This window comes from Dendropsophus ebraccatus, chromosome 2, assembly GCF_027789765.1.
Source record: "Dendropsophus ebraccatus isolate aDenEbr1 chromosome 2, aDenEbr1.pat, whole genome shotgun sequence".
Classification (NCBI taxonomy): domain Eukaryota; kingdom Metazoa; phylum Chordata; class Amphibia; order Anura; family Hylidae; genus Dendropsophus; species Dendropsophus ebraccatus.
This window is the reverse complement of record NC_091455.1, coordinates 212,125,517-212,153,373: the sequence shown is the minus strand read 5'-3', so window position 1 is coordinate 212,153,373 and position 27,857 is coordinate 212,125,517. Positions and strand designations below refer to the sequence as shown.

Below are 27,857 nucleotides of genomic sequence, written 5' to 3'. Positions count from 1 at the left end.
AAAATAAATAAGAGACATTATCCGTGAGAAAACCTGTAAGAGAATAAACAGCAGTGTGACTGGTGCCCCGGAGCAGAACTCTCATCAGACAGATGTCACAGGGCTGCGGTGTGACCATCAGCAGCCACAGTTACCGGAGCTCCATTTACTTCACTGCTATAAAAGTCTGAATATTCAATCCGATTTACAGAAGATTCCTCATCCTTCAGCTCCTCTGTGTCTCCTTGTCTCCAGCCATGAAGACTTCTGCTGTCCTACTTGTCCTCGCCGCCTGCTTCTTGCTGCTCTCACAAGCTGAGCAAGGTATATATAGTCAGATGAATGGATGGATGGATAGACAAACAGATAGGAGATAGATAGATAGATAGATAGATAGATAGATAGATAGATAGATAGATAGGAGATAGATAGATAGATAAATAGATAGATAGGAGATAGATAGATAGACTTCCTCAGGATAATCCAGAAAATGAGCAGGAGACTGCACTTCCTGTAGAAAACCGTCTCTATAATCCGCACCATAATGCAACATTTTGGCTAATAATAAGCATTGTATGAGAGAGTGGTTTCTTACGTTGCATTGTGGTGCGGATTATACACACAGTTTTCTGCAGGAAGTTCAGTCTCCTCCCATTCTTTGGATTAGCAGTGACTGTGCACGGTACTGCAGTATTCTCTGTTCTCTGACATCACCTGCAGTACCTGCACTGTCACCACTACTACTATCAATGAAGAGGCCGGCAGCTGATCTGTAGTCAGAACCCCGCTGATCTAATACGGAAGGTCTGAGGGGACAAATAACAATCCATTTGCTCTATGTATTTGTTGGTTACATTATATTGTATTATGCCGGGATATGTTGTTTATGTTACTGACATCTTTTCTGAGGTGACCAGAGGGGGCGCTCTATTCCCCACATGGCTTTGTTTTACCTCCATGCTATAGTGTTAGGAGAGTTATTCTTCTCTGTATTATAACCTGTTTAACTATTTAACTCTATATCAATCTGATGTTTGTTTCAGAACCGAGATGTCTAATGTCTAGGAGTCCTGGAATTGGAAAAAAAACTTTTACAGAATATTACTATGATTCCGCAACAAACACGTGCAAATCGGCCCAATTCAAGGGCACTTCAAGAGTCGGCAACCGATTTTATTCTAAGAAGCAATGTGAGGAGGCCTGCATGAAGGAAGGAGGTTGGTGACTGCAAGAATAGATAGATAGATAGATAGATAGATAGATAGATAGATAGATAGATAGATAGATAGATAGATAATAGATAGATAGATAGATAGATAGATAGATAGATAGATAGATAGATAGGAGATAGATAGGAGATAGATAGATAGATAGATAGATAGATAGATAGATAGATAGATAGATAGATAGGAGATAGATAGGAGATAGATAGATAGATAGATAGATAGATAGATAGATAGATAGGAGATAGATAGATAGATAGATAGATAGATAGATGGATGGATGGATGGATGGATGGATGGATGGATGGATGGATGGATGGATAGATAGATAGATAGATAGATAGATAGATAGATAGGAGATAGATAGGAGATAGATAGATAGATAGGAGATAGATAGGAGATAGATAGATAGATAGATAGATAATAGATAATAGATAGATGATAGTTAGATAGATAATAGATAGATATTATCTATCTCTATCTGACTCATTACACACAATGTATTAAATACAAACAGAGGGGGAGATTTATCAAACATGGTGTAAAGTGAGACTGGCTCGGTCGCCCCTAACAACCAATCAGATTCCACCTTTCATTTTCCAAAGAGTCTGTGAGGAATGAAAGGTGGAATCTGATTGGTTCCCGGGGGCGACTGAGCCAGTCTCACTTTACACCATGTTTAATAAATCTCCTCCTATAGTGACTAATATTGTAAATAACCCCGCTGTCCATTAGAATGAAGGGGCAGATGTGCGCGGTAGCACACGCTCTGCCTCTTCATCTCCGCTCTCACTGCTTAAAGAGAATGTGTCATCAGAAAATGACTTCTGGTTTAAATAATGTTTTAATGTTAAACATATTTTTTAAGAATTTTTGATGACTTTTTTTTTTTTCTAATTTTCCTTTTTTTTCTATTTATATTATAAAATAATCCTGAAATCTTGCAGTTCTCATTCTCACCACTGGGGCTAAAACTAAGCTGACACAAGACCTGATAGGATGAGCTGCTGTAAAGTGATCATTGCAGCATTGCAGCGACATGTGACACCAGTAGGCAGGGCAGGACTGGCCATCTGGCATTCTGGGCAAATACCAGAAGGGCTGATGGCCTTTGTGGGTTGGTCCTGTGCTCCTTCTGAACCGGCCACTCCCTCCCCCGTAGGGAAAGGGAGTCACCGGGCTAGGAGGAAGACTGGATCGGACCACAGGGGGCCAGTGTTGAACTTTGCAGCGCTACAGGACTTGCGCTCCCAGTGGCGTATCCCCCTGCCAACGTCCTGTCCCCTCCTCCTCCCCCTCCTCTCATCCCACATTGCGTCTCAGTGCGGGCGATGCAAGCCCCACCTGCAGTCTGGCCCGCCGTCTAAGAGTGTCTAGGAATGTCTTTCAGCAGCCCCACCTCCCACCCAGCATCTCAGAGCAGGGCGGTACGTAAGCTTGTAGCAACTTTGCTCTATCCGGATCAGTTCCTCTAGTTTTAGTATACTGTCCTGCACCTTTAGAGACGTTCAACAGCGTGGGTTGGGGTGATCCCTGACTTGTCCTTTCTTAGGCTTAGCACTGCAAAGTTGGAATAAGTGTTGCTTGAAAGAAAAGAGTGTCTGTGTTTTCCATGTAGGTACACTACAGTTGGCTAAACTCTGCAGGAGACTCTGGTCTGTATGTCTTGCCTCTACAAGAACCAGAAAAGAACTAACTAGTGTGGGTGTACACTTCCTCTCCTGGTGTGACATCTTCCTACAGGGTGTGTAATAACTCCTGTGAGTGGTGGAGAGGAGAGTGCAAAGAGAAAGAAGACTAGAGAAAGGTGAAGAAGAAGAACAGCTCTCATTGGTGCAAAGATCACAAACAAACAATAACCCCTTGCTCACTACAGCTGTGCAATATATACAGATATACATACTTAGCAACATCTAGTGGCAAAACTTAGGCATAACATCTTAACCACTTGACTTTGAGTACAGGCTTTTGCAAGGGGAGTACAGACTAGCAATACCCGTGGTGGGACATCACATACTGTAATCCCTTATGGTGTGCAGGGTCTGTGTGCAGCTGATATCTGCTGCTATATGGGCACTGTGAGGTGATATTGGTCTTTACACTGTGGATTATATTTAGTAGCAGTGGTGGTATTACTGTTAATGTTTGTATAATTCATCTTAGTATACTGCATTTGGTCAGTAACAGTATAGTGGTCATGTTAGTGGTCATGGTGTAATAGTTGCCCCTTGTATACTGGTATTACTGGTCGGGTATACAGGATTTGCTCAGTAACAGTGTGATGGTGATATGTATGGTGATAATTGTTGCTCTTTATATACTGGTGCTATAATACTCCCCCTAATACTATATATCTATATCATAAAAATGAAAGTCTGTCTGTCTGTCTGTCTGTCCTCTATAGACTTCCAAACGCCTGAACCGTTTGACCCCATATTTAGCACACAGGTACATTGGGTGCCCGGGAAGGTTAATGCGAAGGTCCCGTCCCCGCCAGATGTACAGGAGGGGAGGGGGAAGGGCGGCGCCCCATAGAGATGAATGGGAAAATCTCCTCACTGCAAACACAGGTGATATAATTAGCTGCAGCAGACACGGCAGTTGGAGCCTTAGCAACCAATAGGATTACTGCTTTCATTTTCACAGGGAGTTGTGGTTGCTAGGGAAGCTGCTTCACAACATCCACAGTAATAACTGGTAGACTCCCTACTCCATCTATACAGTACTTGCAGGGCCGGCCTTTGGGGTGTGCGACCTGTGCGCTTGCACAGGGCGCATCACCCCCGGCCAGCTGGGGGGGCGCTAAGGCAGAGAGACAGCTGTGCAGCTGTCTTTCTGCCCGAGCGTTCCCCTAGCTGGCCGCCCGGCGCCCTCCTCCTGAGGTGATTCCTCCCGGCCTCCACCTGGGCGCCGCATACTGTACTATCAAGCTTGTGACCTTGCGGTCACAAGACTGATAGGACAGTCCGCCCCCCACTGATGCGTGCTCCCTGGGGATTCCCCAGCAGAGCACGCATCAGTGACCTCTGCTTCAGCCGGCGCCCTTGTACTTCCGGAACACGGAGGAAGTATCGGCCCACGGAGGAAGTGACCTCGCGTGCGGTGCCAGGACGTGCTTAGGGAGCGCGCATAGGCCGGGGGCGATGCAGAAGATGAGAGCCGCGGCGGGGGAGCGAGGTGTCAGGTGAGTTATGTGCTTTGTTTTTTTTTTTAACCTGCACATCCTGCACAAGGGGGGGGGGCATCCTATAAGGGGGGGAGACAACATAAGTGCACAATCTCTAAGGGGGGAGACAACAGAAGGGGCAATCTATAAGTGGGAGACAACTAAAGGGGGCGACAACAGAAGGGGGCAATCTTTAAGTGGGGGACAACAGAAGGGGGAGACAACAGAAAGGGGCAATCTATAAGGGGGGAGACAACAGAAGGGGACAATCAATAGGGGGTAATCTATAAGTGGGGGACAACAGAAGGGGTAAATCTATAAGGGAGGAGACAACAGAAGGGGCAATCTATAAGTGGGGGACAACATAAGGGGGCAATCTATAAGGGGGGGGGGCAATGTAAGGGGGCTATTTATAAAGGGGGACAATCCATAAGGCGGGACAACATAAGGGGGCCATCTGTAAAGGAGATGGACAACACAGGGGGCAGCCATCTATAAGGGTGACAATACGGGGGCCATCTATAAGGGGATGGACAACACAGGGGGGAGCCATCTATAAGGGTGACAATATGGGGGCCATCTATAAGGGGATGGACAACACAGGGGCCATTTATAAGGGGGACAACACAGGGGGGCCATCTGTAAGAGGAGACAGCATGGGGGGTATCTATAAGGGAGAGGGGGGGAGCATATACTATAGGGGGACTACACAGAGGGGGGTTCTCAAGGAGATGCACATAGGGCCATATATAGGGCAGCATGAGGCGCCCGGTCCTGTCATCAGCTGCTGCATTATCCACAACCAGCTGCCAGCTAGATGTATGTAAGTGCAAGTATATGTATATAGAATGTACATAGTGTGTGTACTGTTATATAATGTATAGTCAATGTGTAGGTGTGTGTGTGCTGGAGGTTTATATATGCATAATTGGTATAAATATGTGTGACATTGTATATGTGTTTACTATATAATGTGTATGGGGTGTGTTTTCTGTTATATAATGTATATTCAATGTGTAGTTGTGCATGTGTGTGTACTGGATACTACTTCCCCCTCCAGCCTGGTGGAGATAGTAGTTGTGTGTATGGCTGGGTAAGTAGTAGTTGTGTGTATGGCTGGTGGGGGAAGTAGTTGTGTGTATGGCTGGTGGGGGTAGTAGTTGTGAGTATGGCTGGTGGGGGTAGTAGTTGTTTGTATGGCTGGTGGGAGTAGTAGTTGTCTGTATGGCTGGTGGGGGTAGTAGTTGTCTGTATGGCTGGTGGGGGTAGTAGTTGTCTGTATGGCTGGTGGGGGTAGTAGTTGTCTGTATGGCTGGTGGGGATGGTAGTTGTGTGTATGGCTGGATGGGTTAGTAGTTGTGTGTATGGCTGGAGGGGGTAGTAGTTGTGTGTATGGCTGGTGGGGATAGTAGTTGTGTGTATGGCTGGAGGGGGTAGTAGTTGTGTGTATGGCTGGTGGGGATAGTAGTTGTGTGTATGGCTGGGGGGTAGTAGTTGTGTGTATGGCTGGGAGAGTTAGTAGTTGTGTGTATGGCTGGAGGGGGTAGTAGTTGTGTGTATGGCTGGTGGGGATAGTAGTTGTGTGTATGGCTGGGGGGTAGTAGTTGTGTGTATGGCTGGGGGAGGTAGTAGTTGTGTGTATGGCTGGGAGAGTTAGTAGTTGTGTGTATGGCTGGTGGGGGTAGTAGTTGTCTGTATGGCTGGTGGGGATAGTAGTTGTGTGTATGGCTGGTGGGGGTAGTAGTTGTGTGTATGGCTGGTGGGGATAGTAGTTGTGTGTATGGCTGGGGGGTAGTAGTTGTGTGTATGGCTGGGAGAGTTAATAGTTGTGTGTATGGCTGGAGGGGGTAGTAGTTGTGTTTATGGCTGGTGGGGGTAGTAGTTGTGTGTATGGCTGGTGGGGATAGTAGTTGTGTGTAAGGCTGGGGGGTAGTAGTTGTGTGTATGGCTGGGAGAGTTAGTAGTTGTGTGTATGGCTGGAGGGGGTAGTAGTTGTGTTTATGGCTGGGAGAGTTAGTAGTTGTGTGTATGGCTGGAGGGGGTAGTAGTTGTGTGTATGGCTGGTGGGGATAGTAGTTGTGTGTATGGCTGGGGGAGGTAGTAGTTGTGTGTATGGCTGGGGGAGGGAGTAGTTGTGTGTATGGCTGGTGGGGGTAGTAGTTGTCTGTATGGCTGGTGGGGATAGTAGTTGTGTGTATGGCTGGTGGGGGTAGTAGTTGTGTGTATGGCTGGAGGGGGTAGTAGTTGTGTGTATGGCTGGTGGGGATAGTAGTTGTGTGTATGGATTGGGGGATAGTAGTTGTGTGTATGGCTGGGGGAGGTAGTAGTTGTGTGTATGGCTGGGATAATTAGTAGTTGTGTGTATGGCTGGGAGGGTCGGGTGATGGTTTTGGGTGTCGTCTGGAGGAGTGGGAGGCTGTAGGAGCTTTATGTCAGCCTGGGGGAGGGGGGGGGGGGCGCCGAAAAAAGTTTTGCACAGGGCGCCGTATACCTTAAGGCCGGCCCTGAGTACTTGTATACAGGGACCCCTACTCCATCTATACAGTGCAGGTATATACAGGACCCCCTACTCTATGTATACAGTACATATATATACAGGACCCCCTACTCCATCTATACAGTACATGTACATACAGGACCCCCTACTCCATCTATACAGTACATGTATACAGGACCCCCTACTCCATCTATACAGTACATGTATACAGGACCCCCTACTCCATCTATACAGTACATGTATACAGGACCCCCTACTCCATCTATACAGTACATGTATATACAGGACCTCCTACTCCATCTATACAGCACATGTATATACAGGACCCCCTACTCCATCTATACAGTACATGTATATACAGGACCCCCTACTCCATCTATACAGTACATGTATATACAGGACCCCCTACTCCATCTATACAGTACATGTATACAGGAGCCCCTACTCCATCTATACAGTACATGTATATACAGGGCCCCCTACTCCATCTATACAGGACATGTATATACAGGACCCCCTACTCTATCTATACAGTACATGTATATACAGGACCCCCTACTCCATCTATACAGTACATGTATATACAGGGCCCCCTACTCCATCTATACAGTACATGTATATACAGGACCCCCTACTCCATCTATACAGTACATATATATACAGGACCCCCTACTCCATCTATACAGTACATGTATATACAGGACCCCCTACTCCATCTATACAGTACATGTATATACAGGACCCACTACTCCAACTATACAGTACATGTATATACAGGGCCCCCTACTCCATCTATACAGTACATGTATATACAGGACCCCCTACTCTATCTATACAGTACATGTATATACAGGACCCCCTACTCCATCTATACAGTACATGTATATACAGGGCCCCCTACTCCATCTATACAGTACATGTATATACAGGAGCCCCTACTCCATCTATACAGTACATGTATATACAGGACCTCCTACTCCATCTATACAGCACATGTATATACAGGACCCCCTACTCCATCTATACAGTACATATATATACAGGGTCCCCTACTCCATCTGTACAGTACATGTATATACAGGGCCTCCTATTCCATCTATACAGTACATGTATATACAGGACCCCCTACTCCATCTATACAGTACATGTATATACAGGACCCCCTACTCCATCTATACAGTACATGTATATACAGGACCCCCTACTCCATCTATACAGTACATGTATATACAGGAGCCCCTACTCCATCTATACAGTACATGTATATACAGGACCCCCTACTCTATCTATACAGTACATGTATACAGGAGCCCCTACTCCATCTATACAGTACATGTATATACAGGACCCCTACTCCATCTATACAGTACATGTATATACAGGACCCCCTACTCCATCTATACAGTACATGTATACAGGAGCCCCTACTCCATCTATACAGTACATGTATACAGGACCTCCTACTCCATCTATACAGGTATACAGGGCAGTATTACCAGCTGCTGCTGCCCTAAGCACTAAACCTGAAGACGCCCCATCCTCACTCACCAATTAGCATCACGATTGGTAGGTAATAGCTCCACACGTCACATTTACCACTGCCACACCAGACCTGACCAATACCGCCATACTGTGACTGGATAACTCCATACCAGACCTGACCAATACCGCCGTACTGTGACTGGATAACTCCATACCAGACCTGACCAATACAGCCATACTGTGACTGGATAAAACCGCCATACTGTGACTGGATAACACCGCCATACCAGACCTGACCAATACCGCCATACTGTGACTGGATAACAACTCCATACCAGACCTGACCAATACCGCCATACTGTGACTGGATAACACTGCCATACCAGACCTGACCAATACCGCCATACTGTGACTGGATAACACTGTCATATCAGACCTGACCAATACCACCATGCTGTGACTGGATAACACTGCCATACCAGACCTGACCAATACCACCATGCTGTGACTGGATAACACTGCCATACCAGACCTGACCAATACCGCCATACTGTGACTGGATAACACTGTCATACCATACCAAATAAGACCGCCACACCAGACCTGACCAATACCGCCACATTGTGACTGGATAACACTGCCATACCAGACCTGACCAATACCACCATACTGTGACTGGATAACACTGCCATACCAGACCTGACCAATACCGCCAAACTGTGAATGGATAAAAAAGCCACACCAGACCTGACCAATACCGCCATACTGTGACTGGATAACACCGCCATACCAGACCTGACCAATACCACCATACTGTGACTGGATAACTCTGCCATACCAGACCTGACCAATACCGCCATACTGTGAATGGATAACAAAGCCACACCAGACCTGACCAATACCGCCATACTTGACTGGATAACACCGCCATACCAGACCTGACCAATACCGCCATACTGTGACTGGATAACACTGCTATAACAGACCTGACCAATACCGCCATACTGTGACTTGATAACACCACCATACCAGACCTGACCAATACCGCCATACTGTGACTGGATAACACCGCTATACCAGACCTGACCAATACCGCCATACTGTGACTGGATAACACTGTCATATCAGACCTGACCAATACCACCATACTGTGACTGGATAACACAGCCACACCAGACCTGACCAATACCGCCATACTGTGACTGGATGAATCTGCCATACCAGACCTGACCAATACCACCATACTGTGACTGGATAACACTGCCATACCAGACCTGACCAATACCGCCATACTGTGACTGGATAACACTGCCACAGCACCTCCACCAACTCTATACTACAGGTATACAGAACCCCAAACTATACACTACAGGTATACAGGACCCCCCGAACTATATACTTTAGGTATACAAGACCTCCACCAACTCTATACTACAGGTATACAGCACCTCCACCAACTCTATACTACAGGTATACAGGACCCTCTATACACACTGACACTTTATACCCGGGCAGCGCCGGGTACATTTTCTAGTATATCATAAAAATGAAAGTCTGTCTGTCTATCTGTCTGTCTGTCTGTCCCATATAGACTTCCAAATGCCTGAACCGTTTCACCCCAAATTTGGCACACAGATACATTGGGTGCCCGGGAAGGTTTTAGCGAAGGTCCCGTCCCCACCAGATGTACAGGAGGGGAGGGGGAGGGGGAAGAGCGGTGCCATATATAGATGAATTGGAAAATCTCCACACTGCACCCAGGAGATATAATTAGCTGCAGCAGACACGGCAGTTGGAGCCTTAGCAACCAATAGGATTACTGCTTTCATTTTCATAGGGAGTTGTGGTTGCTAGGGAAGCTGCCTCACAACATCCACAGTAATAACTGGTAGACCCCCTACTCCATCTATACAGTACATGTATACAGGACCCCCTACTCCATCTATACAGTACATGTATACAGGACCCCCTACTCCATCTATACAGTACATGTATACAGGAGCCCCTACTCCATCTATACAGGTATACAGGGCAGTATTACCAGCTACTGCTGCCCTAAGCACTAAACCTGAAAGTGCCCCATCCTCACTCACCAATTAGCATCAGGATTGGTAGGTAATAGCTCCACATGTCACATTTACCACGGCCACACCAGACCTGACCAATACCGCCATACTGTGACTGGATAACAACTCTATACCAGACCTGACCAATACTGCCATACTGTGACTGGATAACAACTCTATACCAGACCTGACCAATACTGCCATACTGTGACTGGATAACACTGCCGCACCAGACCTGTCCAATACTGCCATACTGTGACTGGATAACACTGCCACACCAGACCTGACCAATACCGCCATACTGTGACTAGATAACACTGCCATACCAGACCTGACCAATACCGCCATACTGTCACTGGATAACACTGCCATACCAGACCTGACCAATACCGCCATACTGTGACTGGATAACAACTCCATACCAGACCTGACCAATACCGCCATACTGTGACTGGATGAATCTGCAATACCAGACCTGACCAATACCGCCATACTGTGACTGGATAACACTGCCACACCAGACCTGACCAATACCACCATACTGTGACTGGATAACACTGCCATACCAGACCTGACCAATACCACCATACTGTGACTGGATACCACTGCCATACCAGACCTGACCAATACCGCCATACTGTGACTGGATAACACTGCCACAGCACCTCCACCAACTCTATACTACAGGTATACAGAACCCCAAACTATACACTACAGGTATACAGGACCCCCGAACTATATACTTTAGGTATACAAGACCTCCACCAACTCTATACTACAGGTATACAGCACCTCCACCAACTCTATACTACAGGTATACAGGACCCTCTATACACACTGACACTTTATACCCGGGCAGCGCCGGGTACATTTTCTAGTATATAAATATATACAGTACATACGTCCCTGAGCGAGAGCCCTTTTCAGTTGTATATGCATGGAATATTGTCTTACCTATGTTAACATGGATGAAGGATGGGCCCATGGTATTTCAGTCTGACACTGTCTCTGCCTACATGTCACTGGAGCCGCAAATCCTCCTATAAGAATACAGCTCCCTCCAGCCTCCTGTGTAGCAGCAGTGGGATCAGGAGAGCTGGCAGCAGCAGTAATACTGGTAGCTCAGGAGCGGGTAGGAGATGTTGGACATTAGCAGCTCCCTGGGGAATGACCTCTTCACAGGTATGGTCAGTAATCTTTCACGTTCATCTCAAGGAGAAAGACTCGGTCTATTGTTGTCTATGGTGGCTCCCCGCTCGTATCTAGTCACTGCGCTCTGCCTGTCAGCGCGCTCGGCGGGATGATTGACAGGCAGAGAGGCCAGTAACGGACCTCTCGGCCTGTCAATCATCCCCTCTGAGTGCGCTGACAGGCAGCGCGCAGTGACTAGATACGAGCGGGGAGCCGCCCACCATGACTACTTCCCCGCTCGTATCTAGTCACGAGCCGGGGAATAAAAGTAATTTTCTCCGGTATAAAGCACCTGCTGCGGTCGCGGCCGGTACGTGCCGGGGCCGCTCCAGGTGCTTTATACAATGATCCAGGGAACCAAATCAGCCCAGGCTGATTGGTTCCCTTTAAGACGATGGAATTATAATGGAGCCCCTTGGAACTTCTAGTACAGCGATTACGGGAAGTTCCATAGGGCTCCATTATAATTCCATCCACCGCTAGTTTAGCTGAAGAGGCAGAATGTGCTCCGCAGCCCCTTAATTCTAACAATCGGTGGGGGTCTTGCACCTGGACCCTGACTGATACAAACCGCTGACCTGTCACTATGACATTTCAGAAGTTTCTTTAAATGGTAGGTAAGGCTTTGTCATACCTCCCAACCGTCCCGGATCCCTTAGGACACTCACAATTTTGGGGTGTTGTTCCGCCGTCCCGCTCCCCCGTGCCACCATCAGGTGCTGTCATCGGCCCTATTAACTGTGAGAGCTCTGATAGCAACCAATCACAGCTCAGCTTTCATTTCTCATATCGCTCTGGTAAAGTGAAAGCTGAGCTGTGATTGGTCGCTATTGGCAACAGAGGGAATCTTGTGTGTATAGTGAACATGGAGGCCACTATAGAGATGGCGATACTGTATAAGGTTGTGCGTGTGTGACCCTTATTACACACCAGGGGAGGAATATACAGAACATTGTGTCACATGACTCGGTGGCGGGTAGAGATCTACAGATGGGGGAGCGGCCAAACCCAATCACCGCCCCAAGTGAGGGAAAGCCGAGCTCCTCCTCTGGATGTATATAGCATATGTATCTATTATAAGTTATATCATGTCATTAACCCCTTGTGTGTTCTCTCCTCCAGGTGCTGAGACTTCCGAATGATAAATCTGCAGGTCACACAGACAGCACATGGGGAATTCCTATTGATAAGCTGTATGTGATATAATGTGGCAGATATATAATAAATAATCGCATGTGTCTTGTGTCTGTAGTCATTATTCCATCAGAGCTGACTAGTCATCATACAGGGGTATCCCCCCCCCCCCACACACACACACAGGCCGGGGGTGATTACCGACAAGGGTGCAGTTGGAGCAGGGTGGCCCTGGGATTCAGGTCTGGAGAAAGTACAGCCGCTCCATGTGAGGTCCCCCAGTCTCCAGCAGCCGCTCCATGTGAGGTCCCCCAGTCTCCAGCAGCCACTCCATGTGAGGTCCCCCAGTCTCCAGCAGCCGCTCCATGTGAGGTCCCCCAGTCTCCAGCAGCCGCTCCATGTGAGGTCCCCCAGTCTCCAGCAGCCGCTCCATGTGAGGTCCCCCAGTCTCCAGCAGCCGCTCCATGTGAGGTCCCCCAGTCTCCAGCAGCCGCTCCATGTGAGGTCCCCCAGTCTCCAGCAGCCGCTACATGTGAGGTCCCCCAGTCTCCAGCAGCCGCTCCATGTGAGGTCCCCCAGTCTCTAGCAGCAGCAGCAGCCGCTCCATGTGAGGTCCCCCCGTCTCCAGCAGCCGCTCCATGTGAGGTCCCCCAGTCTCCAGCAGCCGCTCCATGTGAGGCCCCCAGTCTCCAGCAGCCGCTCCATGTGAGGTCCCCCAGTCTCCAGCAGCCGCTCCATGTGAGGTCCCCCAGTCTCCAGCAGCCGCTCCATGTGAGGTCCCCCAGTCTCCAGCAGCCGCTCCATGTGAGGTCCCCCAGTCTCCAGCAGCCGCTCCATGTGAGGTCCCCCAGTCTCCAGCAGCCGCTCCATGTGAGGTCCCCCAGTCTCCAGCAGCTGCTCCATGTGAGGTCCCCCAGTCTCCAGCAGCCGCTCCATGTGAGGTCCCCCAGTCTCAAGCAGCCGCTCCATGTGAGGTCCCCCAGTCTCCAGCAGCTGCTCCATGTGAGGTCCGCCAGTCTCCAGCAGCCGCTCCATGTGAGGTCCCCCAGTCTCCAGCAGCCGCTCCATGTGAGGTCCCCCAGTCTCCAGCAGCCGCTCCATGTGAGGTCCCCCAGTCTCCAGCAGCTGCAGCAGCCGCTCCATGTGAGGTCCGCCAGTCTCCAGCAGCCGCTCCATGTGAGGTCCCCCAGCAGCCGTCCCTAATGATGTGACCTCACTGAGCTGGAGCATTGTCCTCCATGAAAATGAAGGCCTGTGCTGTTCATGCAGATGCACAACGACTGGATTACTGATGTTATTCAAGTAGTATGGGCTTGTCATTGTACCTTTCACACAATGTAGGGCAGTCCTTTATGGACTAGACACACCTGCCCTGTACACTGTAACACCACTAGACACACCTGCCCTGTACACTGTAACACCACTAGACACACCTGCCCCGTACACTGTAACACCACTAGACACACCTGCCCAGTACACTGTAACACCACTAGGCACACCTGCCCTGTACACTGTAACACCACTAGACACACCTGCCCCGTACACTGTAACACCACTAGACACACCTGCCCAGTACACTGTAACACCACTAGACACACCTGCCCCGTACACTGTAACACCACTAGACACACCTGCCCAGTACACTGTAACACCACTAGACACACCTGCCCAGTACACTGTAACACCACTAGACACACCTGCCCCGTACACTGTAACACCACTAGACACACCTGCCCAGTACACTGTAACACCACTAGACACACCTGCCCAGTACACTGTAACACCACTAGACACACCTGCCCAGTACACTGTAACACCACTAGACACACCTGCCCTGTACACTGTAACACCACTAGACACACCTGCCCAGTACACTGTAACCACCAAAGGCCACTATGGCTGATGCATAACGCTTTCCTACTACGCTGGATGAGGGACCAGGGAGCCTCAGTGCTGTTCAATTCCCCCTAAGAAGAAATGATGGCGGCCTGTCATCGCGCTCGGTGGGGATGATTGACAGGCAGAGAGCGGTGACTAGACATAAGCAGGGAGCCTCTCCCTGACGCCCTCAGGTAATAAGCTCCTGCAGCAGTCGCAGCCGGTAGGTGCCACAGGCTGCTCAGGAGCTTTATACAGCGCTCCAGGGAACCATATCAGCCCGGTTGGGCTGATCGGTTCCTTTTAAAGGGGTATTCCCCCAAAAAGCCCACCCATAGCTCAATATATTGGTTAAAGCAAGTAATTACCTGTTTTGAGCTCCTGTTTTGGAGCTATTTCTACCTATTCACCCCCTCAGCATTCACAAAATGAGCTAAATGGAGTCCAGGCCGGCACGCTCCTTCCTCCTGGCCCCCACCTTTGGAGTCGGGATCACATGTCCTCCTCTCTCTTCAATGGGAGGACACGCCACTCCCTCCGCTGGCTCTGTGACAGGGAAGCAGCATGTGTGAAGAGAACACTGCAGACGACAGCCTGCTGAACTGTGCTATCAGGTCATAAATCAATCAGTGTGTGTGTGTCAGCTGCGGAGCTCTCTGTATTACAGGCCATGTGGTGACCTGATATATTGTGATGTGGATAGATAGCAGCTTGCTGGGACCTGTAGTTCTACACAATATATCAGGTCACACAGTTTCTGATTTGGACTGATAGCAGCTTGCTGGGACCTGTAGTTCTACAGAAGTTCTGTGACCTGATATATTGTGTAGCACTACAGGTCCCAGTAAGCTGCTATCCATCCACATCACAATAAATGAGGTCACAAAGCTTCTGTAGAACTACAGGTCCCAGCAAGCAGCAGGAAGCACTGCATGATGGGAAATGTAGTTTCCTGGTCAGCACTATCTTGCATGTTTATATCGGGTTTTAGAGAAATCTTTTCTCAGGAATGACAGCCGCTAGAAAGACGGGAGACGGATCAAAATACTCAGGGGGACTTGGGCAGTAAGACCAACTAGGTTTGGGAGCATTTCATTTTTTTAGGTCTTGGGGGGAATACCCCTTTAAGGAGAGTGCAATGCATCAGCCATTGTTGTCACCAAACAAGTGTGTCAGTGGTGGTGTTAGGGTCCTATTCCATGGAGTGATAATTGACTGAACGCTCCGTGGAAGTGACAACCATCAGCAGATTATCATCAGGCAGCGATCACGCAGCGATCACGCAGTGTAATAGGCCCAGTAAACGAGCGCCGATCTAGAAGATCGGCGCTCGTTTACATTATTGGTCGGGCCCCCATCGGCCCGTGGAATAGGACCCTCTGCTGTCTTCTTGGAGGTTTTCTACCTTTATTAGTAATTTTCTGCATATATGTGTGATTTTTTTTCGGTCTGACAGTGTTTCTCAACCATTTTAAGTAGAGATGAGCAAATCACCTGCAAACTATAGTAGCTACAAGAGTCGGACTATTACAGAGGAGCCATTTTTCAGCAGCTGTTGCTGTGACAGTGTCAAAATTGGAAAATGTCATTTAAAAAAAAAAGTCAATTAGCCTGTCAATCATTCAATTTCCATCATGGACGGTCGTGGACGTTGGTGAAAAAGCGACGTAATATAATTTTTTTCCCAGGAAAGCAGTGGCCTTTGGTAAATGAGCACCCCGTGAGTTACTAAGATGGTCACTATGTTCACTGTGACTTCCTATACTGCACACCCAGCACCCAGTGACTTCCTATAATGCACACCCAGCACCCAGTGACTTCCTATAATGCACACCCAGCACCCAGTGACTTCCTATAATGCACACCCAGCACCCAGTGACTTTATATAATGCACACCCAGCACCCAGTGACTTCCTATAATGAACACCCAGCACCCAGTGACCTCCTATAATACACACCCAGCACCCAGTGACTTCCTATAATGAATACCCAGCACCCAGTGACTTCCTATAATGCACACCCAGCACCCAGTGACTTGGTATAATGCACACCCAGCACCCAGTGACCTCCTATAATGCACACCCAGCACCCAGTGACTTGGTATAATGCACACCCAGCACCCAGTGACTTCCTATAATGCACACCCAGCACCCAGTGACCTCCTATAATGCACACCCAGCACCCAGTGACTTCCTATAATGCACACCCAGCACCCAGTGACTTTATATAATGCACACCCAGCACCCAGTGACTTCCTATAATGAACACCCAGCACCCAGTGACTTCCTATAATGCACACCCAGCACCCAGTGACTTCCTATAATGCACACCCAGCACCCAGTGACTTCCTATAATACACACCCAGCACCCAGTGACTTTATATAATGCACACCCAGCACCCAGTGATCTCCTATAATGCACACCCAGCAGCCAGTGATCTCCTATAATGCACACCCAGCACCCAGTGACTTTATATAATGCACACCCAGCACCCAGTGACTTCCTATAATGCACACCCAGCACCCAGTGACTTGGTATAATGCACACCCAGCACCCAGTGACTTGGTATAATGCACACCCAGCACCCAGTGACTTCCTATAATGCACACCCAGCACCCAGTGACCTCATATAATGTACACCCAGCACCCAGTGATCTCCTATAATGCACACCCAGCACCCAGTGACTTCCTATAGTGTACACCCAGCAGCCAGTGATCTCCTATAATGCACACCCAGCACCCAGTGACCTCCTATAATGCACACCCAGCACCCAGTGACTTCCTATAATGCACACCCAGCACCCAGTGACTTCCTGTAATGCACACCCAGCACCCAGTGACTTCCTGTAATGCACACCCAGCACCCAGTGACTTCCTATAATGCACACCCAGCACCCAGTGACCTCCTATAATACACACCCAGCACCCAGTGATCTCCTATAATGCACACCCAGCACCCAGTGACTTCCTATAATGCACACCCAGCACCCAGTGACTTCCTATAATGCACACCCAGCACCTTCCTATAATGCACACCCAGCACCTTCCTATAATGCACACCCAGCACCTTCCTATAATGCACACCCAGCACCCAGTGACCTCCTATAATGCACACCCAGCACCCAGTGACTTTATATAATGCACACCCAGCACCCAGTGACCTCCTATAATGCACACCCAGCACCCAGTGACTTTATATAATGCACACCCAGCACCCAGTGACTTTATATAATGCACACCCAGCACCCAGTGACCTCCTATAATGCACACCCAGCACCCAGTGACCTCCTATAATGCACACCCAGCACCCAGTGACTTCCTATAATGAACACCCAGCACCCAGTGACCTCCTATAATACACACCCAGCACCCAGTGACTTCCTATAATGCACACCCAGCACCCAGTGACTTCCTATAATGCACACCCAGCACCCAGTGACTTGGTATAATGCACATCCAGCACCCAGTGACTTGGTATAATATACACTCAGCACCCAGTGACTTCCTATAATGCACACCCAGCACCCAGTGACTTCCTATAATGTACACCCAGCACCCAGTGATCTCCTATAATGCACACCCAGAACCCAGTGACTTCCTATAATGTACACCCAGCACCCAGTGACTTCCTATAATGTACATCCAGCACCCAGTGACCTCCTATAATGCACACCCAGCACCCAGTGACTTCCTATAATGCACACCCAGCACCCATTGACTTCCTATAATGCACACCCAGCACCCAGTGACTTCCTATAATGCACACCCAGCACCCAGTGACTTCCTATAATGCACACCCAGCACCCAGTGACTTTATATAATGCACACCCAGCACCCAGTGACTTTATATAATGCACACCCAGCACCCAGTGACTTCCTATAATGCACACCCAGCACCTTCCTATAATGCACACCCAGCACCCAGTGACTTTATATAATGCACACCCAGCACCCAGTGACTTCCTATAATGTACACCCAGCACCCAGTGACTTCCTATAATGTACACCCAGCACCCAGTGACCTCCTATAATGCACACCCAGCACCCAGTGACCTCCTATAATGCACACCCAGCACCCATTGACTTCCTATAATGCACACCCAGCACCCAGTGACTTCCTATAATGCACACCCAGCACCCAGTGACTTTATATAATGCACACCCAGCACCCAGTGACTTCCTATAATGCACACCCAGCACCCAGTGACTTTATATAATGCACACCCAGCACCCAGTGACCTCCTATAATGCACACCCAGCACCCAGTGACTTCCTATAATGCACACCCAGCACCCAGTGACTTCCTATAATGCACACCCAGCACCCAGTGACTTCCTATAATGCACACCCAGCACCCAGTGACTTTATATAATGCACACCCAGCACCCAGTGACTTTATATAATGCACACCCAGCACCCAGTGACTTCCTATAATGCACACCCAGCACCTTCCTATAATGCACACCCAGCACCCAGTGACTTTATATAATGCACACCCAGCACCCAGTGACTTCCTATAATGTACACCCAGCACCCAGTGACCTCCTATAATGCACACCCAGCACCCAGTGACTTCCTATAAAGCACACCCAGCACCCAGTGACCTCCTATAATGCACACCCAGCACCCAGTGACTTCCTATAATGCACACCCAGCACCCATTGACCTCCTATAATGCACACCCAGCACCCAGTGACCTCCTATAATGTACACCCAGCACCCAGTGACTTCCTATAATGCACACCCAGCACCCAGTGACCTCCTATAATGCACACCCAGCACCCAGTGACTTCCTATAATGTACACCCAGCACCCAGTGACTTCCTATAATGCACACCCAGCAACCAGTGACTTCCTATAATGCACACCCAGCACCCAGTGACTTCCTATAATACACACCAAGCACCCAGTGACTTCCTATAATGTACACCCAGCACCCAGTGACTTCCTATAATGCACGCCCAGCACCCAGTGACGTCCTATAATGCACACCCAGCACCCAGTGACTTCCTATAATGCACACCCAGCACCCAGTGACTTCCTATAATACACACCCAGCACCCAGTGACTTCCTATAATGCACACCCAGCACCCAGTGACTTCCTATAATGCACGCCCAGCACCCAGTGACGTCCTATAATGCACACCCAGCACCCAGTGACCTCCTATAATGCACACCCAGCACCCAGTGACCTCCTATAATGCACACCCAGCACCCAGTGGCTTCCTATAATGCACACCCAGCACCCAGTGACTTCCTATAATGCACACCCAGCACCCAGTGACTTCCTATAATGCACACCCAGCACCCAGTGACCTCCTATAATGCACACCCAGCACCCAGTGACCTCCTATAATGCACACCCAGCACCCAGTGACTTGGTATAATGAACAACAGTCACCCAGTTACTTGGTATACTGGACAATGGCCAGGGGCTGTCTGTCAAATTTTAGCCTGGGGGGCAAGCACACAGCACTGGCCCATGAGTAGCCGGCTAGCGGCCCATCCTTCAAGGACCACTATTCCCTGCATCAGTGCGGGGAAGGTAGATGGCCACCCGCTCCCATACTTCTTTCAGCGGCGATGTTTCAACAGTAACATCTTCAGCCCTTCCAGTCATTTGTGAATAGTGAATTCTCACTTTCCTGTATAAATACATCGGACAGCTCATCAATGACACGGAACCGTCCCATAGACTTACATTGACAAAGTGACTTCTGTCCCCTTCACACAGAGCAGTAGGAATTGTCTGGTCACAAATGACAGGAAGGGCTGGAGACATTATCCAAACTGTCGGAACACTGCCGCTAGCAGAAGTACAGGTCCGGGGTGCCATCTACTGACCCTGCACTGATGTGGGGAGGGTAATGAGAGGTAAGGGCTGGAGTGGTCCCAATTAGCAAGATTGTGCTGGTATGGTTTTTAGCTGCACAGTATAGATTTACTGTCCAGCTCCCAGAGACTACCGGCCACTGAGTATAAGATGCTGGCAAAGCTGGGTGACCATATCATACTGAGTATAAGATGGTGGGAAAGCTAGCAGACCACATCACACTGAGTACAAGATGCTGAGAAAGCTGGGTGACCTCCATCATACTTAGTATAAGATGGTGGGAAAGCTGGGTGACCGCATCATACTAAATAAACGATAGTGTGAAAGCTGGGTGACCCCCATCATACTGAGTATAAGATGGTGGGAAAACTGGGTGACCTCCACCATACTGACAACAAGATGCTGGGAAAGCTGGGTGACCTACATCATACTGAGTACAAGATGCTGGGAAAGCTGGGTGACCTCCATCATACTGAGTATATGATGGTGTGAAAGCTGGGTGACCTCCATCATACTGAGTATAAGATGGTGGGAAAACTGGGTGACCTCCATAATACTGAGTATAAGATGGTGGGAAAACTGGGTGACCTCCATCATACTGAGTATAAGATGCTGGGAAAACTGGTTGACCTCCATCATACTGAGTATATGATGGTGGGAAAACTGGGTGACCTCCATCATACTGAGTATAAGATGGTGGGAAAACTGGGTGACCTCCATCATACAGACTACAAGATGCTGGGAAAGCTGGGTGACCTACATCATACTGAGTACAAGATGCTGGGAAAGCTGGGTGACCCCCATCATACTGAGTATATGATGGTGTGAAAACTGGGTGACCTCCATCATACTGAGTATAAGATGGTGGGGAAGCTGAGTGACCTCCATCATACTGAGTATAAGATGCTGGGAAAGCTGGGTGACCTACATCATACTGAGTACAAGATGCTGGGAAAGCTGGGTGACCCCCATCATACTGAGTATATGATGGTGGGAAAACTGGGTGACCTCCATCATACTGAGTATAAGATGGTGGGAAAGCTGGGTGACCTCCATCATACAGACTACAAGATGCTGGGTGACCTCCATCATACTGTGTACAAGATGCTGGGAAAGCTGGGTGACCCCAATCATACTGACTACAAGATGCTGGAAAGCTGGGTGACCTAAATCATACTGACTACAAGATGCTGGAAAAGCTTGGTGACCTCCATCATACTGAGTATAGGATGCTGGAAAAGCTGGGTGACCTCTATCATACTGACTACAAGATGCTGGGAAAGCTGGGTGACCTCTAGCATACAGATTACAGGATCCTCGAGAAAGTGGGTGACCTCCATCAAACTCACTACAAGATGCTGGAAAAGCTGGGTGACCTCCATCATACTCACTACAAGATGCTGGAAAAGTTGGGTGAAAACTTGGTGACCTCCATCATACTGAGTACAGGATGCTGGAAAAGCTGGGTGACCTCCATCAAAATGAGTATAAGATGCTGGGAAAGTTGGGTGATTTTCATTATACTGACTACAATATGCTGGGAAAGCTGGGTGACCACATTATACTGAGGATCAGATGGAGAGAAAGATGGATGACCTCAATCATACTGACTACAAGATGCTGGGAAACTGGGGTTTCGCTTTTTTCACCCTAGCGTTTACCATTCTTGCTCTCAAAATCCCCCCCCCCCCCCAGGCAATCCCCCACCCATGGTTTATCCCTCCTTAAAGGGTAACTCCAGGCCAGGGTTATTTTTATTGTATGGCCGGGGGGGTGTATTTTATTATATGGGCGGTCACTTCCAGCGCGGGGTCCCGGATTGTGCCGCCTGTTGTCCTGTCTGGCCACGTGACGTCTCAAGCCGCAGCTCAGACCAGGAGGTGGCAGCGGGGCAGGCGAAGGAGGCGCGCGATCCGGGACACGGCGCTGGAACCAGGGAGGTAAGTGACCGGCCATATAATAAAATACACCCCCCCCCCCCCCCGGCCATACAATAAAAATGCTTGGGTACCCCTTTAAAATGCCTCACATGTGCGCCCCCTTTAGTAAAAATAATAACAAAACAAAAAAACTAACACACATACTTATATGTATCCTCTATTTACTCCTGTAGATATATATATTCATATATATATATATATATATATATATATATATATATATATATATGTGTCCTGTGTGGGTCTCCTCCTGTATATATGTATCCTCTATGTCAGTGGTAGGGAACCTTGGCTCTTAAGCTGTTGCAAAACTACAACTCCCATCATGTATGAACAGCTAATGGCTGTCCAGACATGATGGGAGTTGTAGTTTTGCAAGAGCTGGAGAGCCAAGGATCCCTACCCCTGCTTTATGTCCTGTTGTGTAGGCCTGCTCTTGTATAGGTACCTTGCTTCCTGCAGAACACCATCTTTTCTGTATTCAGGCTCTCTAGCTAAGAGGCAGGAGTGACAGCTGGGGAGGAGAGCGACCTCTAGTGGCCGGAGGAAGAACACTGCCTTCATCGGCCACCAGCAGCCCACTTCAGGTGATGAAAACGGGCGAGGGCTGGTGCGGTAAGCGGCCACAGCAGGACCCTGAGTCTGTAAACAAGCTGTCAGAGGCCACGGTGCGGCCCTATAATGTACTGGGGGCAGACCAGCCTGGGAGGCAAATGCCCCCCTGACCCCCGGCCCAGCCCGCCCCTGACAATGGCTTCACTGCTCCCACAGAAAACCACCCACAATCCACCCTGCTCTCCTCTCCGTCCCTCTCTATATTTCTCTCCCTGCTCTAACTGACTCAATGTCCCCCTATGTCCCTACAGTTAATTTAAAAGGGATTGGGGATACCCCTGTACGACGACTAGTCAGCTCTGCTGGATCAATGACTACAGACACAAGACACATGCGATTATTTATTATATATCTGCCATATTATATCACATACAGCTTATCAATAGGAATTCCCCATGTGCTGTCTGTGTGACCTGCAGGTTTATCGTTCGGAAGTCTCAGCACCTGGAGGAGAGAACACACAAGGGGTTAATGACATGATATAACTTATAATAGATACATATGCTATATACATCCAGAGGAGGAGCTCGGCTTTCCCTCACTTGGGGCGGTGATTGGGTTTGGCCGCTCCTCCATCTGTAGATCTCTACCCGCCACCGAGTCATGTGACACAATGTTCCCTATATTCCTACCCTGGTGTGTAATAAGGGTCACACACGCACAACCTTATACAGTATCGCCATCTCTATAGTGGCCTCCATGTTGACTATACACACAAGATTCCCTCTGTTGCCAATAGCGACCAATCACAGCTCAGCTCTCACTTTACCAGAGTGATATAAGAAATTAAATCTGAGCTGTGATTGGTTGCTATGAGCAACAAGGAAAATCCTCCAATAAGAAGAAAGGGATATGGGGGGGGGGGGGGAGCTCAGGTAGCTTAGAAGGCTGCCTAAACCACACACGCAATGTGTCACGGAGGGGCGATCCATTCATCTTACCCCACCAGGCCTCAATGTAGCAGTGACGCTTATCCTGGCTCAGTAATGGACTGCAGTAGGCTTCAGCAGCCCAAAGCAATCCAGCACTGATCTAATCAATCAGTACTGTATTAAGTGTGAAAAAAAGTTTTCTCTTTAATAAAAGACCCCCCCCCCCAATAAAAGTTTAAATCACCCCCTTTTCCCATTTTATAAAAATAAATAAATAAACATATTTGGTATCGCCACGTGTGTAAAAGGCTCAGAGATTAAATTATCACATTCCTATTATCGCACGGTAAATGCCATCAGTTCAAAAGCCTGTTGAAGAGCAAAATTGCAGATTTTTTGTCACATCAAATCTATAATAAATTATAAGAAAATGTGATCAAAAGTCGTAAACATGCAAGCAAGCTGCCGATAGAAAGTACAGATCATGGTGCAAAAAATGACCAAAGGATAAAAGCGTTATAAGGATGGTAGGAGGGAGAGCAATTTTAAACAAAGTTAGTTTTTTTTTTTTTTTGAAGGTTTAAATTTTTTTAAAAGCATCAGATAAAAAAAAAACTTCAGGAACATAGAGAATATATATTTTTTTTCATAGCATATTTTATGGAAAAATTACATCTGTCATTGCAAAGTACAATTGTTGTCACAAAAAATAAGGGCTCATGTGGTTCTGTAGGTGAAAAAAATGCAAGGGCTATGGCCTTTTTAACATTAGGAGAAAAAACGGAAGTGCGAAAAAACGAGTCCGGGAGGGAAGGGGTTAATGACAAAAGTGTCTGTGGAGTTACCAGGCAAACCACAATAAGAGTTTCAATAAAGGACAAGGATGTGCACATCTGCAAATGGGAGTAGTGCGACATGTAGAGAATATCTAATGCGATCTATCTGTCAGTCTCCTATCTATCTATCTATCTATCTATCTATCTATCTCCTATCTATCTATCTATCTATCTATCTATCTATCTATCTATCTATCTCCTATCTATCTATCTATCTATCTATCTATCTATCTATCTATCTCCTATCTATCTATCTATCTATCTATCTATCTCCTATCTATCTATCTATCTATCTATCTATCTATCTATCTATCTATCTCCTATCTATCTATCTATCTATCTATCTATCTCCTATCTATCTATCTATCTCTCCTATCTATCTATCTATCTATCTATCTATCTATCTATCTATCTATCTATCTCCTATCTATCTATCTATCTATCTATCTATCTATCTATCTATCTATCTATCTCCTATCTATCTATCTATCTATCTATCTATCTATCTATCTATCTCCTATCTATCTCCTATCTATCTATCTCCTATCTATCTATCTACTATCTATCTATCTCCTATCTATCTCCTATCTATCTATCTATCTATCTATCTATCTATCTCCTATCTATCTATCTATCTATCTATCTATCTATCTATCTATCTCCTATCTATCTCCTATCTATCTATCTATCTATCTATCTATCTATCTATCTATCTATCTATCTATCTATCTATCTCCTATCTCCTATCTCCTATCTATCTCCTATCTATCTATCTATCTATCTATCTATCTATCTATCTATCTATCTATCTATCTATCTATCTATCTCATATCTCTCACTTCTCTCCTTTCTCTCTCTCTCTCTCTCTCTCCTTTCTCTCTCTTCTCTCCTCTCTCTCTCTCCTTTCTCTCTCTTCTCTCTATCTACAGTACATACACATCTATCTAGTAAAATATTGCAGACACTCACCTTATTCCGTCTTGCAGGCCGCCTCACATTCTTCCACGGTAATAAATCTGTTGCCTTCTAGTCGGTTGTGACCGAATGTGAATGTCTTACAGGAGTTTGAGGCAGAATCGTAGTAAAAATCTGTAAAAGCTGCTCTTCCTTTTCCTACACGCGGGGGCAATAGACATCTCTCATCTGAAAGAAACATCAGATTGATATACAGTTACAGAGTTGAACGGGTTATAATATAGAGAAGAATAACTCTCCTAACACTATAGCATGGAGGTCAATCAGTGCCATGTGGGGAATAGAGCGCCCCCTCTGGTCACCTCAGAAAAGATGTCAGTAACATAAACAACATATCCCGGCATAATACAATGTAATGTAACCAACAAATACATAGAGAAAATTTTTCTCTTGAATCAACTGGTGCCAGAGATTTGTAAGTTACTAGTATAAAAAAAAATATCAAGTCTTTTTGTACTTATCAGCTGCTGTATGTCCTACAGGAAGGGGTGTATTCTCTCCAGTCTGACACAGTGCTCTCTGCTGCCACCTCTGTCCATGTCAGGAACTGTCCAGAACAGCAGCAAATCCCCATAGAAAGCCTTTCCTGCTCTGGACAGTTCCTGACATGGACAGAGGTGGCAGTAGAGAGCACTGTGTCAGACTGGAAAGAATACACCACTTTCTTTTTGCATGTCTAGCACTTTCTGTCACCAGTTGACTTGAAAGAAGACATTTTTTGGTAAGCTACCCCTTTAATGCATTATGGGAAATTATAATTTAAAGTCCGAGTGTGACGAAACCAAAATTATGCTGCACAGGGTCTTATGGTCCAGTGCCATATATAAGCTCTGCACATTTTCTACTTGATTTCCAGCTTTAGAACTGAGGTCAGAGGTTATCAGTGCAGTGAAGCAGAGGTCTCTGTCTTCTGCTTGTTAACCCTTTTTTGTGTTGCAGCATGTAAGTAAACATTGGGTCACTTACACACTGCAGTACATAAGGGGTGAAGCAGAAGGACACACGCTCTTATCTTCTCCCCCGGGCCCGCCTCCTGCCCGGGCCCCATAGCAACTGCCTACCCTGCCTCTATGGTAGCTACACCACTGTTTGTGACCCTCTGTTATATGAGATGAGTAAAGTTCAAACCTTGATCAGCTTGTGAGAGCATCAAGAAGCAGGCGGCGAGGACAAGTAGGACAGCAGAAGTCTTCATGGCTGGTGACAAGGAGACCCAGAGGAGCTGAAGGATGAGGAGTCTTCTGTAAACTGGATTGAACGTTAAGATTTTTATAGCATTGAAGTAAATGGAGCTCCGGTAACTGTGGCTGCTGATGGTCACACCGCAGCCCCGTGACACCTGTCTGATGAGAGTTCTGCTCTGGGGCACCAGTCACACTGCTGTTTATACTCTTATAGTCTTTCCCACGGTAATATTTTGCTGTGTATCTACTACAGATTCTCCAATATACTTCCAAGGAGAGGAGAACTACTATAGTATAGCTGATTTATGTCATAGTCAGACATCTTGTTCTGTCCACACTCTTATATCAGGGGTTAATGCTGCCCTAGGAACCTAGAGTGCTGGCGCCCCAAATTGCCCCCAGATGATTCCTATTTGTTATTGCTGAACGGACGAGTAGAAGAAGGAGTTCCGGAACTGAGTTTCTGACACAGTGTGGACAGAGCCTTACTCACTAAAGTTATATTACAGTTCTGCTTAGGTCTTGTGATAACGTTTATACACTTGGGTTGTTTTGAGGTGACCATAACTCTCCCATTTCTCCCTAATAAACAATATTCCCAGAGGGAGAAAGGGGGCATGTTTTGGCAAAGAGTCCAAACGGCGTTCCCAAGCTTCTGCTGCAAGATGGCGTGTCTCCTCTCTCCTCCCTCCCTGCTTGATGGTCACCTTCTGCAAGTAAACTGTTCTACTTTTCAAGTGTGTGACTCTGGCCTGTCTTGCACACACCCACCTCTATACATACCTACACGTTGGTTAAACTTACCTGCAAGCGGGGCGCCAAACCACACCACCGTACCAGCTGACCCGACAGTAAACGAAATCCCCAGTGCCCGGGCCACCGCAGAAAGATACCAGGTGTCTCCTTGCTCTAACAGCTGTCTAATAGTGTCAGCAGTTTGGAAAATAAATTGGAGCTGACAGATTCCCCTTAAGTGGGATGCCTA

The 27,857-nt window shown here is 47.5% G+C and overlaps 1 protein-coding gene and 1 long non-coding RNA gene across 2 annotated transcripts; one reads left to right on the top strand and one right to left on the bottom strand.

Annotated features, from left to right (window-relative positions):
• The first annotated feature begins 166 nt into the window (after window positions 1–166).
• Window positions 167–12,842, top strand: LOC138784930 (PI-actitoxin-Axm2b-like). Its single transcript, XM_069960636.1, has 3 exons — window positions 167–303; window positions 1,023–1,196; window positions 12,727–12,842. Exons 1-3 carry the CDS (start codon window positions 237–239, stop codon window positions 12,744–12,746), a joined length of 261 nt encoding a protein of 86 aa, XP_069816737.1. The 5' UTR covers window positions 167–236; the 3' UTR covers window positions 12,747–12,842.
• Window positions 12,843–23,333: 10,491 nt separating this feature from the next.
• Window positions 23,334–26,944, bottom strand: LOC138784929 (uncharacterized). Its single transcript, XR_011361978.1, has 3 exons — window positions 26,817–26,944; window positions 25,683–25,856; window positions 23,334–23,449 (listed from the first exon to the last, which is right to left on the bottom strand). It is a non-coding gene; the product is annotated as an uncharacterized lncRNA (long non-coding RNA).
• Between the last annotated feature and the right edge of the window lie 913 nt (window positions 26,945–27,857).

Excerpts from the sequence above, each read along its gene's own strand:
- LOC138784930 (XM_069960636.1), top strand. The coding sequence starts at position 237 with ATGAAGACTTCTGCTGTCCTACTTGTCCTCGCCGCCTGCTTCTTGCTG. Across the intron at positions 304-1,022 it reads GCTCTCACAAGCTGAGCAAG|AACCGAGATGTCTAATGTCT; the intron begins GTATATATAGTC and ends TGTTTGTTTCAG. Across the intron at positions 1,197-12,726 it reads GGCCTGCATGAAGGAAGGAG|GTGCTGAGACTTCCGAATGA; the intron begins GTTGGTGACTGC and ends TCTCTCCTCCAG.